General features: G+C 51.4%; 1 protein-coding gene across 1 annotated transcript in view; it reads right to left on the bottom strand.

Annotated features, from left to right (window-relative positions):
• Positions 1-574: 574 nt before the first annotated feature.
• The window catches only part of LOC101000289 (interleukin-3 receptor subunit alpha-like), a 33311-nt gene continuing 6846 nt past the window's right edge, over positions 575-27039 (bottom strand). Inside the window, 13 exon segments of the mRNA XM_031661841.1 lie at positions 575-870; positions 2070-2151; positions 3795-3846; positions 3849-3896; positions 12452-12566; positions 14981-15007; positions 18099-18216; positions 21459-21556; positions 21558-21645; positions 21736-21779; positions 21781-21875; positions 23953-24067; positions 26142-26260. Coding sequence (XP_031517701.1) covers positions 796-870; positions 2070-2151; positions 3795-3846; positions 3849-3896; positions 12452-12566; positions 14981-15007; positions 18099-18216; positions 21459-21556; positions 21558-21645; positions 21736-21779; positions 21781-21875; positions 23953-24067; positions 26142-26260 — 1076 coding nt within the window. The 3' untranslated portion in view covers positions 575-795.

Raw genomic sequence — 27039 nt, 5'->3', positions numbered from 1 at the left:
AGCCTGGCCAACATGGTGAAACCCCATCTCTACTAAAAAATACAAACATTGGCCGGGTGTGGTGGCAGGTGCCTGTCATCCCAGCTACTCAGGAGGCTGAGGCAGGAGAGGTCTGAACCCGGAGGCAGAGGTTGCAGTGAGCCGAGATCACGTCACTGCACTCCAGCCTGGGCGGCAGACCGGGACTCCGTCTCAAAATAGAAAAAAGGCCAGGTGTGGTGTCTCAGGCCTGTAATCCTGGCACTTTGGGAGGCCGAGGTGGGCGGATCACAAGGTCAAGAGTTCGAGACCAACCTGGTCACTATGGTGAAGCCCCGTGTGTACTAAAAATACAAAAATTAGCCGAGGTTGGTGGCAGGTGCCTGTCATCCCAGCAACTCAGGAGGCTGAGGCAGGGGAATTGCTTGAACCGGGGAGGCAGAGGTTGCTGTGAGCTGAGATTGCATCACTGCACTCCAGCCTGGGCGACAGAGCGAGACTCCAAAAAAAAAAAGTGGAAACGTCTGTCTAGTAGTGTTGGAGGAATGGGGCTGAATCCAGAGACGGGGACCAGTGAGTGGGGCAAAAAAAAAAAAAAAAAAAAAAAAGCACTTTTATCATGAAGTAAACACACAAAAGTTCTGTTCTTTCCTTTTCCCGGCAGCTTTGGACTATACATTGCACAGGCGTCTCCCACGCCCACCCCCCGTTAGGAATGTCCATTCCTGCGCCGCGTCCAGCAGCCACAGGCTGTGCAGGTGCCTGGCCCGGCCAGGGAGACTGAGGCAGCCCCCCCGCAGGCCCTGAACCCCGGTCTCAAGTTTTCTCCACCACCTGCACTTCAGACACCAGACACTCCTCCAGGCCCGCTTTGCCCGCCTCCCAGACCACCTGCAGAGACAAGAGGAGGCAGGGTGAGTCGGCCACCCCCAGATAGCAGAGCCCAGGTCCTGATCCGCGGGGTCCTGTCCCATCTCAAATCGGCTCTGAGGGCCAGGTGCGGTGGCTCGCACCTGTAATCCCAGCACTTTGGGCCGGGCGTGGTGGCTCACGCCTGTCATCCCAGCACTTTGGGAGGCCAAGGCGACTGGATCAGCTTGAGGTAGGACTTATGACGCCCCGGCTAACACGGTGGAAACCCCGCCTCTACCAAAATACAAAATCAGCCGGCGTGGTGGCTCAAGCCTGTCATCCCAGCACTTTGGGAGGCCGAGGCAGGCGGATCACGAGGTCAGGAGATCGAGACCATCCTGGCTTCAACACAGTGAAACCCCTCGGGCCCCTACTAAAAAATACAAAACCTAGCCGTTTCCAAGTGTATGGCTTCTGTAGTCCAAGCACGGGAGGCTGAGGCCGAGGTCTGCAGTGGAACTCCGGGAGGCGAGCTTGCAGTGAGCTGAGATCCGCCACTGCACCGCTCATGGCTAGATTTAGACTCATTCTCAAAAATAAAATAAAAAATAAAAATACAAAATACAAAATACAAAATCAGCTGGTGTTGGCATCCCAGTCCTGCGCTATCGGGAGGCTGAGGCAGGAGAACCCGCCCGAACCCCTGAACCGGAAGGTGGAGGTTGTGAGCCGAGATCTGCGCACCACCGCCTCCAGCCTGCGCAGCGAGCAACCGCCTCAAAAGAAAAGAAAACAATCTGCTGTTCCCTGGTGTGGTGGGCTGGAGACAGCCCGTGATCACGGTGGGCGGGGAGCCCGGTGTCCCCCCCCCCCCCCCTTCATCCTGCAGATTTTGGCAGCCGCCCACCAGCGCCGGCAGACGGGTGTCCAGCCGCCTAGTCCAGGGCGTCTCACTCTGGTCGCCCAGGCTGGAGTGCGGTGGCTCGATCGTCGTTCACTGCAGCCTCCGCCTCCCGGGTTCAAGCGATCCTCCTCCCTCAGCCTCCCAAGTCGCTGGGATTACAGGTGCACACAGCACCACGCCCAGCTGATTTTGTATTTTCAGTAGGGACGGAGTTTCTGCATGTTGGCCAGGCTGGTCTCGAGTTCCTGGCCTCAAACTGTCCGCCCGCCTGGGCCTCCCACACCGGCCACCACGCCCGCCCAGACCCCTCCCGCGGCGGAAAAACGTAACATACCAGCTTGTCGTCTTGGAAGGTGTCACCGATGGGGTCTTTCATGTGTGGGATGCGGGGAAACAGTCTCTGCATCACCAGATACCTCGGAGGAAAGAGAAATGGTCCAGCTCTGAACCCAGCACCGACCAGCTCATCGTCCGGGACACGGCGTGTCCAGGACAGGCAGGGCCAGGACGGAGCAAAAGACTCCAGTCACCTACTCCAGGGGTCTCCCTTTTCCCGGCCCCCGAGGCCCTGACACGCCCCCGACAATCATCGTAGGCAGGCACTGCTGTCTAAGAGGGAGCAGGGTGCTGGGACCGGAGCCACCCGGGGTGCAGCTGCCAAGACACACCCTTGCTGCCTCAGGTCACGGAGTTTACGACCTGAGCCAAATGGGCGCGATCATCATCATCGCCAGTCATCCTCATCATCATCGTGCCATCATCATCATCGATATGTATCATCATCATCCTGTCATCATCATCATTGCATCACATCATCTTGTCATCATCATCGTGCATCATATCATCATCATCTCCTCATCATAATAAATGTCATCATCATCATCATATCATCACGGTCATCATATCATCATCGGCCATCATCATCATCATTATGTATCATCATCATCTGTATCATCATCATCTTGTCATCATCATCATTGCATCATAATGTCATCATCATCATCATCATAATAATTGTCATCATCATCATAATAAATGGATCATCATCATCCATCGTCGCCATCATCTCATCATCATAATGTCACATAATGTCATCTGTTTAATGCATCATCATAATGTCATCATCGTATCATCATCATAATAATCATCGTGGCAAATCATCATCATCATCGTCATAATCATCGGCCATCATCATCATCATCATCATCATCATCATCATCATCTGTTTCATCACGCATCATCATAATCATCATCATCATATCATCATCGGCGGCAAATGTCTGCATCATCATATCATCATCATCATCATCATCATATCATCATCATCACATCATCGTTCAAATGCGATATATCACATCATCATATCATCATCATTTCATCATCATCATCATCATCATCATCATCATCATCCTGTTCATCACATCATCATATCATCATCATCATATCATCATCATCATTTTCATCATCATCATCATATCATCATCGACCATCATCATCATCCTGTCATCATCATCACATCATCCTGTTCATCTGCGTCATATCATCATCATCATCATCATCATCGTATGTCATCACATCATCATCGCATCATCATCATCATTTTCATCATCATTCATCGGATGGGTTAACCGCCCATTTGACAGTTTGTGAAGCTCTGATGCCTGGCAAGGAGGAGACTGGGTCTGGCCGGGCATAGTGGCTCACGCCTGTCACCCCAGCACTTTGCAAGGCCGAGGCGGGCAGATCAACTGAGGTCAGGAGTTCGAGACCAGCCTGGTCCACATGGCAAAACCCCATCGCTACTAAAACTACTAAAATTAGCTGGGTGTGTTGCTTCCAGAGCCTCATCATCCCAGCTACTCGAGTATGAGGCAGGAGAATGGCTTGAACAGGGCTGAGGCTGCACTGACTGAGATGGCCGTTACTTACAGCCTGGGCATAAAGAAGCCCAGAGACTCAGTTATAAAAATACTCCTAATGATGCTCAGAACGGTTCTGAAAGCTTTCAGGAGGTGGCCCAGGCTCTAGAGGACCCCCGCGGAGGCCCTGGAGGGCTCACCTTCTGCAGATGAGGAGGACACAGAGCAAGGCCAGCAGCGTCCCAGTCGTCCTTGCTTGGCGATCCATGAGCTTGAGCTCACGCCCTCCTCCTGGTGGCACTCTGGGGGCGAGAGGGAGTCCTGGGCCGGGGCTGGTCTGGGGAGTGGCTGAGAGGAGTCACCCGGGCCGGGGCCTGTCAGGGAGGCAGGAGTCTCACGGCCGGGGCTCAGTCTCGGAAAGAGAAAGCGAAAGGAAAACAAAACCTAAATCAAAGAGAGAAAGAAAGCAAAGAAAAGAAATCCACAAAAAACGAAACCTCAATCAAAGAAGAAAAAGAGGAAATCGAACAAAACCTCAATCGAGAGAGAAAAGGAAATCGCAAACAGGAAACCTCAAATCGAGAGAAGAACTGACAAATCCAGAGGACCGAACAGAAACCTCGAAAAAATCGAGAAAAGCGAAGTCAGACGAAAACCTCAAAATCGAAAGAAAAGCAAAAGAATCCCCTGAACCAAGGAAACTGAAAGAGAAAAGGTAGCAACGGAAACCTCAATCAAAAGAAAAGAATCTGAACAAGGCTCGTCGAGAAAAGCGGAAGTCGGTCGAGAACCTCGAGTCGAGATCCTGAACAGGAAAACCTCGAATCTAAAGAGGAAGGTAGGCAAGGAGCCTCAGTCAAAGGGAGCGCTTGAAGTCGAGGTTCGAGGAGCCGAGTCAAGGGGAGAAAGCGAAGATCCTGGACAGGGCAGACGAAGGTCGGACGGGGAACCTGGTCGAGGCGAAGAGATCCGGGCAGGGCGGTCGAGGGCGGGAGCCGTCAAGAGGCGAGAGGTCGGACAGGGCAGATCGAAAGGGAAGAAAAAGATCGACAGAACAATCAGAAAAAGTCAAACAAAGGCAAATCAAAAGTCGACAAAAGAAAAGTCGAACAAGACAAAAAATCAAAGTCAACAATCAAAGAAAATCAAAACAAAGTCAGACCGGGCAAATCAAAAACAAGGCAAATCAAAGGCAAATCGGAAAGAAAGATCAGACAGAGGCCTCAATCGAGAAAAAGGAGACAGAACCTCAATCGCGAGAATTGAACTTCGAAAATCGCAAAAGTTTTCTAAAGTCATGGCGAAACCTCGAAATCAAAAGGAAGCGAAAGGTCAGGCAAGACGCAATCCTAAAGAGAAAGGTGAGCAGGAGCCAGTCGAGAAAAGTGAGCAGGAGCCTCGAAAGTCGAGAAGCGCAGAAGAAGTCGAGCGGGGAGTCAATCAAGAAATTATGAGCAGGAGCGGAGTCGAGGAAGCGAAGGCCAGGCAGGGCAGGGGCCATGAGCAGGGCCTCGAAGTCAAAGGAGTCCTGGGCGGGGCCTCAGTCCTAGGGGAGAGGAGTCCCAGACCGGCGCCTCAGTCTAGGGAGAGGCCGAAGGTCCTGGACGGGGCCTCGAGTCTGAGGAGGGTCCTGGGGCCGGGGCGGTCAGGGGGAAGGTCCACGGACGGGGCCTCGGGCAGGGGAGAAGGGTCCGCGGGCGGGGCCTCGGTCGAGGCGGGAGTCCACGGGCGGGGGCACTGGGTCGAGGGAGGCGAAGGTCCGCTGGTTGGGCTCGTCAGGGGAGTCCACGGGCGGGGGCAGTCAAAGGCGAAAGATCAGGCAGAACCTCAGATCAAAGGGAAAAGATGTGAGCAGGAGCCTCAGTCGAGAGAATTATGAGGACAGAACCCTCAGTCGAGGGGAAAGAACCTGGACAGGAGCCGAAATCGAGAGAAAGCAAAGTCGAGACGAAGCCTCGAAATCAAAGAGAAGAAGCGAGTCTGGACGGGGCAGTCGAGATCACAGGCAGGAAAGTCAAAGCGCGGGAATTGAGCAGAACTCAAAATCAAAGGTATGGGCTTGAAACCTCGAGAATCAAAGAAAAAGGTAAAAACGAGGAGCCAGTCGAAAGAGATTTCAAAAGGTATGAGCGGGAGCCGCCCTGGAGGTGTAGGGGCGGTGGGCTCTCCCCACAGCCTGGGAGGCTTGAACAGGTGGCTGCACATGGGAGGCGTCAGGAGGGACACCCAAAGTCCTGCCACCACTTACCCAGGAACGTGACCACCTCTTGGGGCCACCTGGAGTCACGGTGGGAGGGACATCCAGACCTTCCAGCCCCAGCCGGAACCCTGTGTCCTGGGACCCGGGCGACATCGGGCACTCCCCTGCCCTGGAACGGGGCGACATCGGGCCTCCCAGCCTGGGGCAGCTGGAGTCCTGGGACCCAGAGAGCATCCGGGCCTCAGCCCGGGAACCCTCCGTCCCAGGGCCAGGCGACATGGAGACCTCCCAGCCCGGAACCCTGTCCGGGACCCCGGAAACATCCGGGCACCCAGCCTGCTGGAACCCTGCGTCCCGGGAACTGGAAGCTGACGTAGGGGCCTCCCAGCCCCAGCCCGGAACCCTCCGTTCCAGGACCCGCGGGCAGCATCCGGGGACCTCCAGCCGGAACCCACCAATGTTCTCGGGACCCAAGGCGGCATCCGGGCCTCCCAGCCTGGGCAGCTGAGTCCTGGGTTGGTGACATCGGGCCTCTGGCCCAGCCAGACCCTCCGTCCCAGGACCCGGGCTGACATCCCGGACCTCAGCCCTGAACCCCTGCGTCCCAGGACAAGGAGGGACGTCCGAGCCCTGTCCTCCCAGCACCTGGAGCAGCTGAGTCCCTAGGACCAGGTGACATCTGGGCTCAGCCAGCCCGAAACCCTCTGTCCCAGGACCGGGCATCGGGGGCACCCAGCCTGGGAACCTCCTGTCCCAGAGACCGGGCGACATCCCCGGGACCTCCGGCCCGGAGGAACCCCCTGTACCAGGACCGACAGCCGGGTCTCCCACCCCGGCAGGTGCTTCGGGTGCGGTCAGCATGGAGGGGAAGCTGAGGCACCACCGGCGTGCGTGCTTGGAACTCGATTTTCTGGGTATCACGGAGTGTGTGTGTGTGGTGTATTTTGTGTGTATTAATTTTTTTTTTTTGAGAAGGAGTCATGCTCTGTTGCGTGTGTGTGTTGTGTACTTTGTGTGTATTAATTTTTCTTTTTTTTTTTTTTTTTTTTTGAGAGGGAGTCTGGCTCTGTGGCCAGGCTGCAGTGCAGTGCTGCAATCTGAGCTCAGCTCACTGCAATCTCCCTCTCCCGGGTTCACGCCATCCTCCTGCCTCTGCCTCCCCAATAGCTGGGACTACAGGCACCTGCCACCACGCCCGGCTAATTTTTCTATTTCTAATAGAGACGGGGTTTCATCATCTTGGCCAGGCTGCTTTCGAACTCCTGACCTCAGGTGATCCACCCGCCTCGGCCTCCCAAAGTGCTGCGATGACAGGCGTGAGCCACCGCGCCCGGCCTGTATTTTTTTTTTTTTTCTTTTTTTGAGCCAGAGTCTCGCTCTGGAGTGCTGTGGTGCGATCTCAGCTCACTGCAACCTCTGCCTCCTGGGTTCAAACGATTCTCCTGTCTCAGCCTCCCGAGAGGATTGCTTGAGCCCAGGAAGGTGAGGCTGCGGCGAGCCGTGATCGCACCACTGCCCTCCAGCCTGGGCACTAGAGACTCTCTCCAAAAAAAAAAAAAAAAATAGATACGTCTATGACCTCCTCCGAGAACCTATGACGATAACCTTATTTGGAACGAGGGTGGATCTGCTTGCTGGGACTGCCATAAAAACAGTCCAACAGCCTGGTGGCTTCAGAGAAAAGGAATTTGGCCGGGCGTGGTGGCTCACACCTGTCATCCCAGCACTTTGGGAGGCCGAGGCAGGTGGATCACCTGAGGATTCGGGGTTCAGACTCCAGCCACAGCCAATATGGTTAAACCTGGTCTCTACTAAAATGAAAATATTGGCGAGGCAGGTGGCTCAAGCCATAATCCCAGCACTTTGGGAGGCCCGAGACAGGTGGATCACGAGGTCAGAAGATTGAGACCATCCCTGCGCCGAACAGAGGTGAAACCCGATCTCTACTAAAAATAAAAAAACAGCAGGCGAGATGGGGCGCCTGTAGTCAGTTACTTGGGAGGCTAGAGGCAGGAGAATGAAGTAAACCGGGAGTGAGGAGCTTGCAGTGAGCTGAGATCGACCCTGCACTCAGCCTGTAGGCGATGGAAGCTGAACTCGTCTCACAAAAAAAAAAAAAATACAAATATTAGCCAGGCGTGGTGGGCGGGTGCCTGTAGCCAGCTACTCAGGAGGCTGAGGCAGGAAGAAGCTCGTGAACCTGGGAGGTGGAGGTTGCAATGAGCGAGATCATCCCACTGCACACTCCAGCCTGGGGCTGACAGACCGAGACTCCATCTCAGAAAAAAAAGAAAAAAGAAAAAAAAGAGTGGGCTGGACTCGGTGGCTCAAGCCTGTAATCCCAGCACTTTGGGAGGCCGAGACGGGCGGATCATGAGGTCAGGAGATCGAGACCATCCTGGTTAACACGGTGAAACCCCGTCTCTACTAAAAAATACAAAAAGTAGCCAGGCAAGGTGGCGGGCGCCTGTAGTCCCAGCTACTCAGGAGGCTGAGGCCAGAGAATGGTGGGAACCCGGGAGGCGGAGCTTGCAGTGAGCTGAGATCCGGCCACTGCACTCCAGCCCAGGTAAGAGAGCGAGACTCCATCTCAAAAAAAAAATAAAAAAAAAAAGGAATTGATTCTCCCACAGTCCCGGAGGCTGGAAGTCTGAGATCCAGGTGTGGGCAGGGCTGGTTCCTCCTGAGGCCTCTCTCCTGGGCTTGGAGACGCCGTCTTCTCCCTGTGTCCTCACAGGCCCGTCCCTCTGTGTGTCTGTGTCCTCATGTCTTCTTACAAGCACCCCGGTCCTCTTGGATTACAGCCCTCCCTAGTGACCTCATTTTACCTCGATCACCTCTTGATAGACCCCAACTCCAAACAAAGTCACATTCTGAGGTTCTGGGGGATCAAAGCTTCAACACGCGAATTTTGAGGGAACACAATTTACGCCATCACGCACGGAGTCTTTGCAGGTGCATTCAAGTAAAGATGAGGTCATCAGGGCCGGCCCTCATCCGACAGGAGTGATGTGTGCGAGAGGACAGGATTGGAACGCAGACACACACCATCCTGTGGATGGTCTTTGCAGATGTCCTTAAGGGTCTTGAGATGAGATCATCCTGCAGTAGGATGGGCCCTAAATCCAATGACAGGTGTCCGCTCAAGAGACAGAAGAAGACACAGAGACAGGAGGAGGCCACGTTGTGCTAGAGGCAGAGACTGCAGTGGTGGGGCCACAAGCCCAGGGATGCCTGGAGCCCCCAGGAGCTGGGAGAGGCAGGAAGGATCCTCCCCTAGAGCCTCCAGAGGGAGCTTGATACAACTGAAGTGGATTGAACTGTGGTCCCTTAAAAACATATGTCCATATTCTAACCCAATAACCTGTAAATGGACACGGAGACTGGAGTGATGCGGCCACAAGCCCGGGGACACCTGGAGCCCCAGAGGGCGGAGGCAGGAAAGGAGCCTCCTAAGAGCCTCCCAGAAGAGACGAATACAACTGCTTGATGCTGGGTTGAATGGTGACCCCAGACATATGTTTTAGTCACCCCACAGAACCAATGAATGAGGACTTTATATTTGGGAAATAGGGTCTCTTAAAAGTAAGAAGTTAAGGGTCTGAGATGAGATCATCCTATGAATTAGGATGAGCCGTAAATGCTGTGACAGGTGTCCTTTGAGAGACGAAGAAGGGAGAGACACAGAGGAGAAGGCCACATGGAGGCAGGCAGGGCCCCAGGTGATGCGGCCCACAACCAAAGGGACACCTGGGAGGCCCCAGGAGGAGGAGGAGGCAGGAAGGAGCCTCCCCTAGAGCCTCTAGAAGGAACTGGATACAACTGTGATGGGTTGAATGGTGACCCCAAGACATATGTTTCGTCCTACCCCACAGAACCCATGAATGGGACTTTATATTTGGAAATAGGGTCTCTGCATAGGTAAGAAAGTTAAGGATCTTGAGATGAGATCATCTGAATTGGGATGGGCACGTGAAATGCAATGACAGGTGTCCTTCTGAGAGACCGAAGAGGGAGACACAGAGGAAGAGCCACATGGAGGCGGAGGCAGAGACTGGAGTGATCGGCCACAAGCCGGGGACACCTGGAGCCCCAAGGAGCCTGGGGAGAGGCAGGAAGGAGCCTCCTAAGAGCCTGGAAGGAACTGGATACAACTGTGATGGGTTGAATGGTGACCCCCAAGACCTTATGTTCGTCCTACTGGAACCAATGAATGGGACTTTATGTTGAAATAGAGGTCTCTCTTCACCATAGGTAAGAAAGTTAAGGATCTTGAGATGAGATCATCCTGAATTGGATGAGCCAATAGAAATACCTGAAATAATGAGTGTCACAGCCCTTCCCAGAGAGACCAGAAAAGAGGAGACACAGAGGAGAGGCCACATGGGGCCAACAATACATGTGAAAAACACGAAGAAAGTTGGCGATCTGGAGATGAGATCATCCTGAATTGGATGCACAGAAATGCAATGACAGGTGTCCTTCTTGAGAGACCAAGAGGAGACAGAGGAGAAGGCCAAGCATGGAGACGGAGGCAGAGACTGAGTGATGCGCCACAAGCGATAAGTGAGCCTGGAGGCCCCAGGAGCCCGAGAGGTGAAGGAGCCTCTCTAGAGCCTCTAGAAGGAACTGAGAACTGTGATACACATCAGTGAATTCTCAAGACATATGTTTCTTTGCCCTATCTCACAGAACCTAAGCCATGAAAGAAGGACTTTATTTGGAAATAGGTCTCTGTAATAGGTAAGAAAGTTAAGGATCTTGAGACAGATCACACTAATTGGGATGGCCAAGAATTCAATGACAGGTGTCCTTCTGAGAGACCGGGAGGAGATTTAGACACAGAGGAGGAGGCCACGTGTGAGACGAGGAAGATACTGAGGATTCTGCTGCAAAAGCTTCCAGGGGATGTCTGGGAGGCCCAGGGGCTGGGAGAGGCAGGAAGGAGCCTCTGCGCCTGTGCAGCGGGAACGGAGCCCTGGCTCCAGCAGCACGGATCTCAGACTCCAGGGTTCCCAGGACTAAAAGAGAAATAAACGTTCCTGTTTTTCTTTTTGACGGAGTTCACTCTGTTGCCCAGGCTGAGTCCAGTGGCATGCCATCTGCCTACTGCAGACTCTGCCTCCCGGGTTCACGCCCCATTCTTCCCGCCTCAGCCTCCTGAGCAGCTGGGACTACAGGCTCGCCACTGTGTCTGGCTAATTTTTGTATTTTTAGTAGAGACGGGGTTTCACCGTGTTGGCCAGGATGGTCTTGAGCTCCTGACCTCGTGATCCGCCCGCCTCCGCCTCGGCCTCCCAAAGTGCTGGGATGACAGGCGTGAGCCACCGCGCCCGGCCAATTCCTGTTCTTTAATCCACACACATTTGTGGCCAGTCTGTCTTTCTGTCTCTCTCTCAGACAGAGTCTCCCTCTGTCAGCCTAGGCCGGAGGGCCACGGTGCAATCACAGCTCACTGCAGCCTCAACCTCCTGGACTCAAGCCATCCCTGTCGTCCCAGCTACTTGGGAGGTTGAGATGGAAGGATCCTCCTGAGCCCTGGGGGAGGTGAGCTGTGATTAGCCCCGGGACACACCTAAGCTAAAGCCTCTCGGCGGAGACCTGGGGCCTGGGAGATTCGGTCTCCAGCTGTGCTGTTTCCAGAATGGGAACGTTCTCTGAATCGCAGGAGAGGGGATCTGCTTTTAGATCGGCTCAGGAAGCAACGGCAGTTTTTTTTTGTTGTTGTTGTTGTTTTAGGCTGAGTGTCACTCTGTCCCCCAGGCTGGAGGGCAGTGGCACGATCTGGGCTCACCGCAACCTCTGCCTCCCGGGTTCAAGCGATTCTCTGTAGCAGCTGAGATGACAGGCATAAGCCACAGCACCCGGCCTAATTTTTGTATTTTTAGTAGAGACGGGGTTTCACCATGTTGGCCAGGATGGTCTCGAACTCCTGACCTCAGGGGATCCACCCACCTCGGCCTCCCAAAGTGCTGGGATGAGAGGCCTGAGCCATGGTGCCTGGCCAGAAGCTTTTACTCTCAAGCAATCCTTTTCTGAATCCGGCTGCAGAGTCCATAGGCACAGCCACTCTGGATGGAAGAGAGCAACCCCTGGCCTGCAGACATTTTTTTTTTTTTTTTTTTGACAGAGGCTGGCCCTGTCCCCCTGCCTGGAGTGCAGTGGCCGGATCTCAGCTCACTGCAAGCTCCACCTCCCGGGTTCCCGCCATTTTCCTGCCTCAGCCTCCCGAGTAGCTGGAACTACAGGCACCTGCCACCACGCCCGGCTAATTTTTGCATTTTTAGTAGAGACGGGGTTTCACCGTGTTAGCCAGGATGGTCCCGATCTGCCCGCCTCGGTGTTATTCCAAGGCCCAGGGGGTGTCTGTCAGTGGGATGACCTTGTTTCCCCTCCACGTCTCATCTCGTGAATAAGATTAAGGTGTGAGGTCACCATCAGGTTCAGGCTCCTTTTGGAGGTCACAAACTGGGGGAGTGAATCTCCTCTCCTTTGCAGGCAGAACACCAAGAAACAATGAAGAACTGGTGACCCGTAGAGGCAGGCGGGCGGGGGGTGGCCTGTGTTTCCGTGACCCAGAATGGCGCGCCTGGCTTCCACTCACCCGTGAGGGAGACAGGAGGGGCACGCCCCGCTCACCCCACTCTCCCCACTCACCGAAGCGCTGGGGGGTGCTCCAGGCACTCAAGAATTCATACACTGTTTCCCGGGCTCTTATTTGCACTGTGTACGTTCCAGGATTGGGTAGCTGGAAGGAGGTTGTGTCTCTGACCTGTGGTTTAAAAGAAAATAAAGAAGGAAAGAGGGGCTTGGTGAAGGGTGAAACCATGCCTCTCACCTCCGCTGGGAGGCCGAGGGAGGTGGATCACCTGAGGTCAGGAGTTGAGACCAGCCTGGCCAGCGTGGTGAAACCTTGTCTCTACTAAAATACAAAACAATTAACTGGGCGTGGTGGTGGGTGCCTGTAATCCCAGCTACTCCGGGGAGGCTGAGGCAAGGAGAATGGTGTGTGAAGACCCGAGGGGGCAGGCTTGCAGTGAGCTGAGATGGCCACTGCACTCCAACCTGGGTGACAAACAAGACTCGTCTCAAAAAAAAAAACAAAAACAGGCGGTAGCGGTGGCTCCGCGCCTGTAATCCTACACTTTGGAGGCTGGTAGTGGATCCGAGGTCCAGGAGATGAGACCATCACACCAGCTGGCACGGTGAAACCCCGTCTCTACTAAAACACAAAAAAGTGCTTGGTGTGATGGTGGAGGCATCACATAGTCAGCCTTCTTGGGAGGCTGAGGCAGGAGAATGAGACCGGGAGGCGGGCACTACAGTGAGCGAGATCCAGACCACTGCACTCCAGCCCTAGGCGACAGAGTGAACTCCGTCTCAAAAAAAAAAAAAAAAAAAAAAAAAAAAACAAACAAAAAACAGCTGGGCATGAGGTGGCGAGTGCCTGTAATCCCAGCTACTTGTGAGCTGAGGGAGTAGATTTGGCACTGCAGCTTGGGAGGCAGCAGAGGTTGCAGCCCGAGCCGTGGGAAAATCATGCCACCGCCTCAGCCTGGGCAGCAAGGAGCAAAACTCCGTTTCAAAAGGAAGATGAAGAGGGAGGGAGAAGGCATCAAAATTTTCGTCCAGATCAGATCAGAGAAATCCAAGTTCATCAGTTCGTCGAGATCCGCTGCGTCCAGGTCGCGCGTCGAAAAATCATTCAGTTCAAATCCATTCGATCGGATTTCGTCAGGCATCAGATCATTCCATTCGTCAAAACTTTTGCGATCATGCGATCGCGCCTGGGCGGGCAGGTCAAAAGATTTCATTCGAGACATCTGCGCTGGCTGGTGAACAAAGGATTCAGGCGTTAAGATCCGGTTTTCCAGCATCGCGATCAGATTCGGTCGTTCGAGATCAGGGCGTTTGCGCGGGGAGGGGAGACAGAGTTTAGAGAGAGACAAAGAGAGGGAGAAAGGGAGAGAGATCCAGAGACACGGAGAGAGAGACAGGGAAACAGATGGACAGAGAGGGAGCCGCTGACAATGCAGGTATCCCGGCTGTTTGTTCCTCCAGATCCCAGGCAGGGGCTGGTGGAGGGTGACGTCTGTGTGGGAGATGCTCGTCTGAGGCCTGGGCCGCCTGTCTGTGAATGCTTGTCTCTGCTGGGTAGAGCTATGGTTTGGTAGCTCCCGCCTGCTGGACTGGGGCTGCCTGGCCCAGGGTAAGGCATGTGGGGCACATGGGGGGACCTCGTTTGGACGGCGCCTGGCCAGCCACAGCGTCTGGCTCTCACACCTCGCGAGGGGTCATCCCTGACTCTGCCCTTTCCCGTCCCTCAATTTGGGGATGGGCTATATCCCAATTTTGCAAGATCGTAGTAAGGGTGACACCCAGAGCCTGTCAAATGAAAGCCACTGAACCGTGACTAATAATATTATAATAATAATGTTATATAATTATATATTATTATATATTATTCATTTACATATATACAATTTTATATGAGTATATATTATAATTATGTATAATATGTTAAACAATTATATATTATAAAATATATATTATAAAAATACATATAATATATAAATTATAAAATATATAATTATAATGACATAATATATAACATTATATAATTGTATCTACAATTATATATAACATATACATAATTGTATATATAATATATAATATATAACATAAATATATATAAAATATAAATATATATAATATAAATATGTAATATATAAATGTATGTATATACAGTGACAGCAAGACTGCATCTCAAAAATAAATATATAATATATAATGTAATATATAATTATATATAATGTATTTGTATGTAATTATATATATTATAATATGCCATTACATATTATATTATTATATATCATAATATATCATATATATCACATTATATATAAATAACATATCACATATAATATATAACATAATATATATTACAATATATAATATACAGCATCTCACATATATATAACATATATATGTAATATATAGCATATATTATATATATGTTGTGTGTTATCTAATACATCATATGTAATATATAATTATATATTGTAATAAATGGTATATTATAATAAAAGTATTAATATAATAATTAATAGTATTATTAATACTATTAATAATAAAACTCAACCTTTGCAATGTCAAGTACAGCGTCTGGGGCTAGGGAACACTCACCTGCTCTGTCCTTACAGGCTGCATTCTCTGCAAGACAAAAGCAAACAAACTTTTGAGTGTCTGGAGGCTTCCCTGACAGCCTCCTCCTTCCAAACTCAAATTTCTTTCTCCAGGAAAACCAGCAAAACAGTGGGGGCTCTGGGAAGGCCTTGGGGCAGCAGTGGGGGCAAAAGCAGTAGGGGTACATAGCACCTGACCAAAAGGTTGGTTGGTTGATTTATTTATTTATGAGATGGAGTCTCGCTCTGTCACCCAGGCTGGAGTGCAGTGGCGTGATTTTGGCTCACTGCAAGCTCCGCCTCCCGGGTTCACGCCATTCTCTTGCCTCAGCCTCCCGAGTAGCTGGGACTACAGGCGCCTGCCACCACACCCAGCTAATTTTTTGTAGTTTTAGTGGAAAGTTGGCCAGGATGGTCTTGATCTCTTGACCTCATGATCTGCCTGCCTCGGCCTCCCAAAGTTCTGGGATGACAGGCGTGAGCCACCGCGCCCGGCCGAAAAGCTTTCTTATGGTGTACAAGCCCTTGTGGCAAGACCTTGGTGGGAGGGGGCTTCGTGAGGCCTGTGGACAAACAAGACCCACTGTCCTCTCAGACTGCTTCCGGATGCACCTAGGGGTAGCCACAGACAGCCTATGCCAGGCCAACGAACTGGGGGGGTGTGCAGCACCAGACTAGCTAGGACTCTGCCTCTCGCTGCAGCTATGCCTGCTCCCTCATCAGTGAAAGAAAGAAAGAAGTCTGTGCTGTATTTATTTTCTTAAAAAAAGGCAAACACATTGGCTCAGAACTACTTGGTAATATAAAAGAAATTCATAGACCTAATGTTTTTGAGCAGATATAGACTTACAGAAAAACTGCATATGAAATAATCAGTATTTGAGCATAAATAATAAATATATGGCCAGGCACGGTGCCTCGCACCTGTAATCCCAGGCCTTTGGGAGGCTGAGGCGGGTGGATCACGAGGTTAGGAGTTCGAGGCCAGCCAGGCCAAGATGGTGAAACCCCGTCTCTACTAAAAAATACAAAAAAATTTAGCCAGGCGCGGTGGCAGGCACCTGTAATCCCAGCTACTCAGGAGACTGAAGCCGAGAATCGCTTGAACCCGGGAGGCGGAGGTTACAGTGAGCTGAGATCGTGCCACTGCACCCCAGCCTGGGTGACAAGAGTAAGAGTCTATCTCAAAAATAAATAAATAAATAAATAAAAATAAAAAACTAAATATAGTACATAGGCTGGGCCCGGAGGCTCACACCTGTAATCCCAGCACTTTGGGCGACAGAGCGAGACTCTGGCAATGCAATGCAATGCACTACACTACACTACAATACGATACAATACAATACAATACATAAAACAAATTTTTTAAATTAAAAAAATATATATATATATTTTTTTGAGACGGAGTCTGGCTCTGTTGCCCAGGCTGGAGTGCAGTGGCCCGATCTCAGCTCACTGCGAGCTCCACCTCCTGGGTTCAGGCCATTCTCCTGCCTCAGCCTCCCGAGTAGCTGGGACTACAGGCGCCCGCCACCTCGCCCGGCTAATTTTTTGTATTTTTTAGTAGAGATGGGGTTTCACCATGTTAGCCAGGGTGGTCTCGATCTCCTGACCTCGTGATCCACCCGTCTCTGCCTCCCAAAGTGCTGGGATTACAGGCTTGAGTCACCGCGCCCGGCCAAAAATTAAAAAACATAAAAAAAATAAATAAATGAAATGAAATAATAAAATAAAATAAAATAAAATACTAAATATAACACATAGGCTGGGCCCGGAGGCTCACACCTGTAATCCCAGCACTTTGGGCGACAGAGCAAGACTCCATCAATGGAACGGAATGGAATGGAGAATGGCATGGAGAATGGAATGGAATGGAGAACGGAATGGAATGGAGAACGGAATGGAATGAAAAGAAAAATGAAATGAAATGAGAAATGAAATGAAAAAATAAAATAAAAATAAAATAAAATAAAATACTAAATATAACACAAAGACTGGGCCCAGAGGCTCATACCTGTAATCCCAGCACTTTGGGAAGCTGAGGCAGGCGGATCACCTGAGGTCAGGAATTGGAGACCAGCCTGGCCAACATGGTGAAACCCCGTCTCTACTAAAAATACAAAATTAGCCAGATGTGGTGGCACATGCCTGTAGTCCCAGCTACTCGGGAGGCTGAGGCAGGAGAATCACTTGAACCCGGGAGGCAGAGGTTGCAGTGAGCCAAGATCATGCCACTGCACTCCAGCCTGGGCTACAGAGCCAGACTCTGTCTCAATAAATGAATAAATAAATAAATATTTATGTTCAACTGGGCCCCTGTATCCACAAGCATTACACGTGCGATCCAACGACCCGTGGATCAAAAATATTTGAGAAACTTGCATTGGATCTGTAGATCACTAAAAAAGAAAACAGAAAGTTCAAGAAAAAAATAAAAATAACCACACAACAATAAAAATAATAGAAATAAAACACAATAGACCGCATAAGGTCTAAAATTTTTGTTCTTTTTTTTTTTTGAGATGGAGTCTCGCGCTGTCGCCCAGGCTGGAGTGCAGTGGTGCGATCTCAGCTCACTGCAATAGCCGCCTCCTGGATTCAAGCCATTCTCCTGCCTCAGCCTCCTGAGTAGCTGGGATTACAGAAGCCTGCAACCACATCTGGCTAATTTTTCTTTTCTTTTTCTTTTCTTTTTTGAGATGGAGTTCCCGGCTCTGTAAGCCCAGGCTGGAGTGCAGTGGCACTATCTCGGCTCACTGCAACCTCCACCGCGAGTTCAAGAGATCCTGCCTCAGCCTCGAGTAGCTGGGACTGAAGCCCGCCACCTCGCCCGGCTAGTTTTTGTATTTTTAGTAGAGAGGCGGGGGTTTCAGCATGTTGGTCAGGCTGGTCTCGAACTCCCGACAGCAGCGGTCGCCCGCCTTGGCCTCCCAAAGAGTGCAGGTGACAGGTCACGAGCCACCGAGCGTGGCCTTTTTTCTTTCTTTCTTTCTTTTTTTAATGATCCCTGCGTTCTGTGGCGTTATCAGAGATTTTTGCCCGTCCCAAGGCCCCAGAGTGCAACTTCCCAAAATCAGGGATGTCCACGGTGGGGGTGGTTGGAGGGACGGGTGCACGTTCCACCTTTGGATCCGAAGCTCATAGCGGAATTTGCGATTGAAATGACTTCTCATTTCCCAGTGCATGAAGGAATGTGTCTCGTTACACTCTCCAGTCATGTTGGGTGGAGTTAATCTCTCCTGATGACAGAGAGAAACAGCAGTAAAATCAATTTTTTTTTTTTTTTTTTTTCTAGAGATACTTCCCACAGGACTGAGCCGTGCTGGGGGCGCTGGGGGAAGTGACCCTCCTTAGGATTTGCATCCTGGGAACCCCACTGTCCTGGGAGCAGCCTTGAGAACCACCCTTTTGGTCACTTCAGTACCAGCTTTTCTGAGAGTTGGCAGGTGCATCATTGTCCCTGCCCCTCCATCTCTGGGCTCAGCCCGCTTCGTCAGCCTGGCCCACTCCCCACACCCCTGCCCAGCGCCAGCCCCCTCCCCATGCCCCCTCTGCCCGCCTACAGCCCACTGCAGCCTTGAGGGCCCTCTCCCGCCCAACTGGGATGGGCCCTCCTCCCCTTCTTCCATCCTTCATTCCTTCCTCTCCTCCCCCTCCATTCCACTCCCAGCCTTCATCCTCCCATTCCATTCTCCATGTCCATTTCCTCCCCATTTCATCCTTCCCTTCCTCCACTCCTGCCTTCTATTCTCCCTTCCCTCCCTCCTCTTCCTCTCCTTTCCTTCTCTCCATTCTCCTTGTCCACCCTCCCTCTTCCCTCTTTCCTCCTCCTCCTCCATTCTCCTCCTCCTTCTCCCTCTTTTTCTTCCTCCTGTTCCATCTTCCTTCTGCCCCTCCTCCTCCTTTTCCTCCCCCTCTTTCCTCCCTCCTCCATCCTCTCCTCATTGTCATCATCATCATGTTGCTATCACATCATCACATCGACCGTATCATCATCATCCTGTTGCGTTCTTCATCATCATCATCATCGTGCCAGCATCATCGTCCATCACATCATGTCACATTCATCGCTTTATCTCATCATTTGTCATCATCATCTGCTGTCATCATCACTTGCTTATCATCGCATCGACAATGCATCGCATCGGCGCATCATCATCATCATCATCATCGCATCATCATCATATTTGCGTTCTCTGCATCATCATTTATCATCATCATTGTTTAAAATCATGAACAAAGTCGACCATTTCTTGGCCATCATCATCGCTTAAATCTGCATCGCCATCATCATCACGGATCATCATCGTATCATCATCATCTTTTATGTTATCATCATCATCATCATGGCGGTTCATCATCATCATCATCATCATCATTCTTGTACATCATGGTCATCATCATCGTATCATTTATCCGCGCTCCATCATCATCATCATGTTACATCATCGCCGCCATCATCATCGGCAAACCCCTCTCTTCCTCCTGTCCCTTTCTCCTCCTCCCCCTCAGCTCCACCACCCCTTCCTTCCCCTCCCCTCCCTCCATTCTCCTCCCTCTCTTCTCCCTCCTCTTCCTCCTCCACCCTCTCCTCCTCCTCCTTCTTTCTGCCTCTTGTTCTTTCTTCTCCTCCTCCTCCTTCCCTCCCCATCTCCACCTCCCCCTCCTTTCCCTCCGTCTTCTTCTCTTCCTCCTCCTCCTCCTTTTCCTCTGTTTCCTCTTTTCCTCCTTCTCCTCCTCTTCCCCCAGCTCATGTTCTTCGTCTCCTCCCTTCTCTTCTCCTTGTCCTTCTCCTCCTCTTCCTCATTTTCCCCTCCTCTTCCAAATTGACTTCTCCCGTGGGGTCGGAACCGTCGGCTCTGACATTGACATTCTCACGCCTGGGGTTCCCAGACTTGGATGTTGTGGACTGAAAGTGTGTGTCCTCCTGTCCCAAATTCCTGTGTTGAAGCCCTGACCCCTGGTTGGACGGTGTTAGAAGGTAGGGCCTTTGGGAGGTGACTGGGGTGGGCTGAAGTTATGAGGGTGGATGCATGCATTGAGGTACCGCAGGCCCGTGGAACCCATGATGAGGGATTCCATGACTCATGATGGAACCTATGATGGGGGCTCCCATGACCCATGACCCACAATGGAGGCTCCCATGACCTGGGTTCTTGAAGTCCCATGACTCATGATAGGACCGCAAGGGATCTACCAGGCGTGGAACCCTGATAGGGGATCCTATGACCCATGATGGAACCCATGATGAGGGATCCTGTGACCCATGATGGAACCCGTGATGAGGGATCCTGTGACCCATGATGGAACCCATGATGAGGGATCCTGTGACCCATGATGGAACCCATGATGAGGGATCCTGTGACCCATGATGGAACCCATGATGAGGGATCCTGTGACCCATGATGGAACCCGTGATGGGGATGCCAGGCCATGATGGAACCCATGATGAGGGATCCTGTGACCCATGATGGAACCCATGATGAGGGATCCTGTGACCCATGATGGAACCCATAATAGGTCCCTATGACCCGAGGTGAGGACCATGACAGGGATCCTATGTCCTATGATGGGGGATTCTATGACTCATGATGGAACCCATGATGGGGGCTCTCCTGACCCATGATGGGGGGGTCCCATGGCTCATGATAGGACCCATGATGGGGGATCCTATGACCCAGGGTGGGGGGTCCCATGACCCATGATGGGACCATGATGAGGGATCCCATGACTCATGGTGGAACCCATGATAGGGGGACCCAATGGTGCATGATGGGACGTATGATTGGGGATCCTATGACCCATGATGGGGGTGTTGCATGACCCATGATGGGACCCATGATAAGGGATCAGGGGTCTCATAACTCATGGTAGGACCCATGAGAGGGGATCCCTACTTGTTGGGATCCTATGACCTGGCTTAGGACCCATGATGGGGGATCCTATGACCCCTGATGGAACCCATGAGAGGGGATCCTATGACCAATGATGGAACCCATAATGAGGGATTCTATGACCCATGCTGGGAGGGGTCCTATGACCCATGATGGAACCCATGATAAGGGATCACATAACTCAGGGTGGAACCCATGATCAGGGTCCCCTAACTCTTGGTGGGACCCCATGACAGAGACTCCTATGACTGGTAGGGACATGAGAGCTCCTGGCTCTTGGTGGGGCCGTGGCCAGGGGGATCCTATGACCCGTGACAGGACACGTGATGGTGTCAGTGCCCTTCTAACAAGAGACCCCAGAACTTCATCTCTCTCTCTCTCTACCATATGAAGACGTGAGGAAAGTGACCTCTCAGCAGGAGGGCTCCCTAGGAGCAGTCGTGGCACCTGACCTCCAACGTGCAGCCTCTGGAAATGCGAGGCCCGGCCATGTGAGGCGCCGGTCCGGTAGGATGTAGCCTGAGGCTGGGCTCCGTGGCCTACGCGGAAATCAGGGTGGGGCCGAATGTAGAAGTGGGCTACTCACCAATCTGTGAAAAGGAGACAAACTTATCTGTGCAGGGGATGCTGACGGCTGTGCTCCTGCCCCTCCTGGAGATGTAGGAACTTTGAGATCCCTTGGGAGAGTGGCAGAGTGTCATCAGACCGACACCCGTCCGTGTTCCCGGCATCCGTTTTGTAGTGAAGACACCTGTGCTGTTCGTGGCTGCTGCGGTAGCTGAGTAAAAGGTTGCCAGGGCGACCGTGCCCGAGCCCCCTACACCCGAGGACAGCCCGGCCCCAAGGGCAGCACACCTACTTGGGATTGTTCAAGTACAGGTCGTACTGGGCCGTCAGCAGCCAGAGCCCCGCCCGAGACCCCTACCACCCAGCTGCAGCTCATGAAATCCACGTCATGAACCCAGCAGGTCAAGATTCTCATGCGCCGGCCAGCTCCACCTGGGTTCACAAACATAAAAAAGAAAAAGTCAAAATCCCGGGGACCAGGTGTGAGGCTCACCTGTCACCCAGCACTGGGAGGCAGGCGGGTGGATCACCTGAGGTCAGGAGTTCGAGACCAGCCTGGGCAACATGGAGAAACCCCGTCTCTACTAAAAATGCAAATATTAGCCGGGCGCGGTGGCTCACACCTGTCATCCCAGCACTTTAAGAGGCCAAGGCGGGCAGATCACCTGAGGTCAGGAGTTCGAGGCCAGCCTGGCCGACATGGTGAAACCCCGTCTCTAATAAAAATATTAAAAAATTAGCCAGGTGTGATGTTGGGCCCCTGTGATCCCAGCTACTAGGGAGGCTGAGGCAGGAGAATTTCTTAAACCTGGGAAGCAGAGATCGCAGTGAGCCAAGATCGCACCACTGCACTCCAGGCTATGTGACAGAGGGAGACTCTGTCTCAAAAAAATAAATAAATAAAATTCGAATCGCTTTTTAGAGTGCCTTTTGTATTTTGAGACCATGGAGGATACACAAGCAGTTGTAAAAAAAATAATAATAATACAGAGAGATCCTAGATATTCTTTTATTTATTCATTTTTACACAGAGTCTCGCTCTGTCGACCAGGCTGGAGTGCAGTGGCGCGATCTCGGCTCACTGCAACCTCTGCCTCCCGGGTTCAAGCGATTCTCCTGCCTCAGCCTCCCGAGTAGCTGGGATGACAGGCATCTGCCACCACACCCGGCTAATTTTGTATTTTTAGTAGAGACGGGGTTTCCCCATGTTGGCCAGGCTGGTCTCGAACTCCCGACCTCAGGTGATCCACCTGCCTCGGCCTCCCACAGTGGAGTTTTATAGTGGGTTTTACAGCCAAACCCACCTGTCTGCAGCTCTCGCTCCTGCTTATATCCCTGCAAACCAGGAGACTGTTTTCTATTTATAAAATTTTGCCATTTCAAGACAGTTGTATAAATGAAATCACTCTGTGTGTCACGCTCTGGCGTGCTCTTTTTTTCCAACTCAGCATAACTACTTGGAAATCTATTAAACTTAAAAATAATTAACTCAAGGCCAGGCACAGTTGTTCGCGCCTATAATCCCAGCACTTTGGGAGGCCGAGGCGGGCGGATCACCTAAGGTCGGGAGTTCGAGACCAGCCTGGCCAACATGGTGAAACCCCATCTCTACTAAAAATGCAAAACTTAGCCGGGTGTGGTGGCGGGCGCCTGTCATCCCAGCTACTCGGGAGGCTGAGGTGGGAGGATCACTTGAGCCTAGGAGTTTGAGACCAGCTTAGGTAACATAGCAACACCCCATCTCTATTTAAGGTGGGGCACGGTGGCTCACCCCTGTACTCCCAGCACTTTGGGAGGGTGAGGCGGGCAGATCACGAGGTCAGGAGTTTGAGACCAGCCTGACCAACAAGGTGAAACCCTGTCTCGACTGAAAATACAAAATTAGCCGGGTATAGTGGCAGGCGCCTGTCATCCCAGCTACTCAGGAGGCTGAGGCAGGAGAATCGCTTGAACCCAGGACGCGGAGAAAGAGAAAGAGAAAGACAGAGGGAAAAAGAAAGAACAACAGAGAGAAGGAAGGGAGGGAGGAAGGGAGGGAGGAAGGGAAGAAAAGAAAAGAGAAAATAAAGGAAGGAGAGAAAGAAGGGAGTAAGGCAGGGAAGGAAAAAAAGAGAAAGAGAAGGAAGGAAGAAGGAAAGGAAAGGAAGGAAGGAAAGGAAGGAAGAAGGAAGGAAAGAAAGAAAAGCAAAGAGAAAAAAGAAAGGAAGGAAGGAAGGAGAGAAGAGAAGGAAAGAAGGGAGTGAGGCAGGGAGGGAAACAAAGAAGGAAGGAAGGAAGGAAGAAGGAAAGAAAGGATGGAACGGAAGGAAGAAGGAAGGAAGGAAAGAAAAAGAAAAGAGAAAAAGGAAGGAAGGAAGGAGAGAAGAAGATAGGGAAAGAAGGGAGTGAGGCAGGGAGGGAAAGAAAGAGAAAGAGAAGGAAGGAAGGAAGACAGACAAGACAGACACAGGGAGGGAGAGAGGGAGGGAACAGACGGAAAGAACAGACACACAATGAACATTTTTCTCACTGTTCTCAGGGAAGAGGATCCACGTGGAGAACGGGGGACTGGCCACTCGGACGGTGTAGTTGGTCACTTCACATAAGGAAATGGCTCCGAACTGGCAATAGCTGTTGTTCATTGCCTGAGAGAGACACGGGAATGTGATGGCTGTGGGGAGACCATGCTGAATTTGATGCTAAGGATGTTCGGGTGTTTTCTGAGATCAAATTTCGCTCTTGTCGCCCAGGCTGGAGTGCAATGGTGCGATCTCGGCCCACCGCAGCCTCTCCCTCCCGGGTTCAAGAAATTCTCCTGCTTCAACCACCCGAGTACCTGGAATTACAGGTGCCCGCCACCACCCAGCTAATTTTTAAAGTATATTTTTGGGTAGACAACAGGGTTTCACCACGTTGGTCAGGCTGGTCTCGAACTCCTGACCTCAGGTGATCCGCCCGCCTCGGCCTCCCAAAGTGCTGGGATGACAGGTGCGAGCCACTGCACCCGGACAAAATTTCCTTAGTTTTTTTTTTTCCCCCCCAACATTTGTGGTTCTAGATAAACTTGAGAGTCAGTTTGCCACGGTATATGGTAAAATCGCTTTGGGGTTCTAAACTGTTTAATCTCCACTCTCCAAAAATCACATATCGAAGCCCTAATGTTCAATTGTGACTGTATTTGGAGCTGGACTCTTTAAAGAGGCGATTCGGGTAAAAGGAGGTCATTAAGGAGAGTCCTGATCCAATAGGACTGGTGTCGTTATAAGAAGAGGAGATGGGGACACAGACGCACACAGAGGGACGACCCTGTGAGGACACAGGGAGAAGACGGCGTCTCCAAGCCCAGGAGAGAGGCCTCAGGAGGAACCAGCCCTGCCCACACCTGGATCTCAGACTTCCAGCCTCCAGGACTATGGGAGAATCAATGTCTGTTGTTCAGGCGTCCTGGGCTGTGGGACTTTGCAATGGTGGCCCGAGCAGACACATAAAGGCCTGTGATTTGAATTCTATTGAACAAACATAGCACTTGGAAGGGACGAAACGGGTTCTCAAGGAAACGTATTCCTTTACCACAAGACACTGACTTGGAAATCGCTCACATTCTCACCTGGGCCGCCCCGTGAGGTCTGGCCCTGTTCTCCAACCCTGAGAACGCAGGTGATGACAAGCTGGGGGATTTGGAAGGATTTCGGGATGAGGACCATGTTTCCTGAGCATACACTTTTGTTTTTTGTTTTGTTTTGTTTTGAGACGGATGTTTGCTCTCGTCGCCCAGGCTGGAGTGTAGTGTCACGATCTCAGCTCACTGCAACCTCCGCCTCCCAGGTTCAAGCAATTCTCTTGCCTCAGCCTCCTGAATAGCTGGGATGACAGGCGCCCGCCACCACGTCTGGCTGATTTTTATTTTTATTTTTATTTTTCAAGACAAAGTCTCGCTCTGTCCCCCAGGCTGGAGTGCAGTGGCGCAATCTCGGCTCACTGCAACCTCCGCCTCCCGGGTTCAAGCGATTCTCCTGCCTCAGCCTCCCGAGTAGCTGGGATTACAGGCACCTGCCACCACGCCTGGCTAATTTTTATATTTTTAGTAGATGGGCTTTCGCCACGTTGGCCAGACTGGTCTCAAACTCCTGGCCTCAGGTGATCCACCCACCTCAGCCTCCCAAAGTGCTGGGATGACAGGTGTGAGCCATCGCGCCCGGCTAATTTTTGTATTTTTAGTGGAGACGTGGTTTTGCCATGTTGGCCAGGCTGGTTTCGAACTCCTGACCTCAAATGATCCACCTGCCTTGGCCTCCCAAAGTGCTGGGATTACAGGCGCCCGCCACCACACCTAATTTTTTTTGTATTTTCAGTAGAGACGGGGTTTCACCATGTTGGCCAGGCTGGTCTTGAACTCCTGACCTCAGGTGATCCACCCGCCTCAGCTTCCCAAAGTGCTGGGATGACAGGCGTGAGCCACCGCACCCGGCGTGGGGTTTGGTTTTCCAGCAGTCCTAGCTTAGCCTCGTTTCATTTTCACGTCCACCCTGTCCAGTGTGTGCCACCTTGGATATCCCGCAGATGGGGAACCAGACCCTCCAAACTCACTTGAAATCCCACAGCTGGCTTCGGGGCAGAACCCAGGTACTTATGACAACAGTGACGGGAGCAGTACTGGTTCTCAGATTGCTGCGGGAGACGGAAACGTCTCGTTTGTCAACCGTAGAGAATAGGATTTACCGGCATAGAATAGTCGGTGCCTTTGATACACTCCACGTCGGTCACGTTTCTGTTCAGGTCCCAGATCAACTGCTGAGCCTTTTCTTTAATCCTTAGGTTCCTGATTGGTGCATTTGGATCTAAAATGGTGACAGGTTGCAGTTAGAAGAGATACACACAAATCTTTTTTTTATTTTTTTTGGAGACAGAGTCTCGCTCGGTCACCCAGGCTGGAGTGCAGTGGCGCGATCTCGGCTCACGGCAACCTCCACCTCCTGGGTTGGGGCGATTCTCCTGCCTCAGCCCCCCGAGTAGCTGGGATGACAGGTGCCCGCCACCACGCCCGGCTAATTTCTTGTATTTTTAGTAGAGACGGGGTTTCACCATGATGGCCAGGCTGGTTTTGAACTCCTGACCTCAAGTGATCCGCCCGCCTCGGCCTCCCAAAGTGCTGGGATGACAGGTGTGAGCCACCGCGCCCGGCCGGTAAAAGGCAATATTCTATCACATTTTGCTGGTCACCCGAGGCGAGAAACATACATCAGATATTTCTCTAGGGGTTTATCTCTGATCGGCCACTTAGAAAACTTGAGGAAATGAGTCTGTAAACTGTAAGGATCTTGAGTGGTTATCAAGGTTAACAACCTGGGTCTGATAAGCAAGACCAAAACAGAAGAACATTTAGACTTCTGGCATTATTTTCCCCCTAACTTTGAAGCATAATTTATTCCTTCAAACAAACGCACTGAGAAAAAAATTCTTATAAGACTATTATTTATTTACTAATTTATTTACTTATTTACTTACTTATTTATTTATTTATTTATTTAGAGATAGAGTCTCGCTCTGTCTCCCAGGCTGAAGTGCAATGGCACGATCTCAGCTCACCGCAACCTCCACCTCCTGGGTTCAATGGATC

Source organism: Papio anubis, unplaced genomic scaffold (genome assembly GCF_008728515.1).
Source record: "Papio anubis isolate 15944 unplaced genomic scaffold, Panubis1.0 scaffold264, whole genome shotgun sequence".
NCBI lineage: Eukaryota > Metazoa > Chordata > Mammalia > Primates > Cercopithecidae > Papio > Papio anubis.
This window is presented reverse-complemented; position numbering and strand designations above follow the sequence as displayed.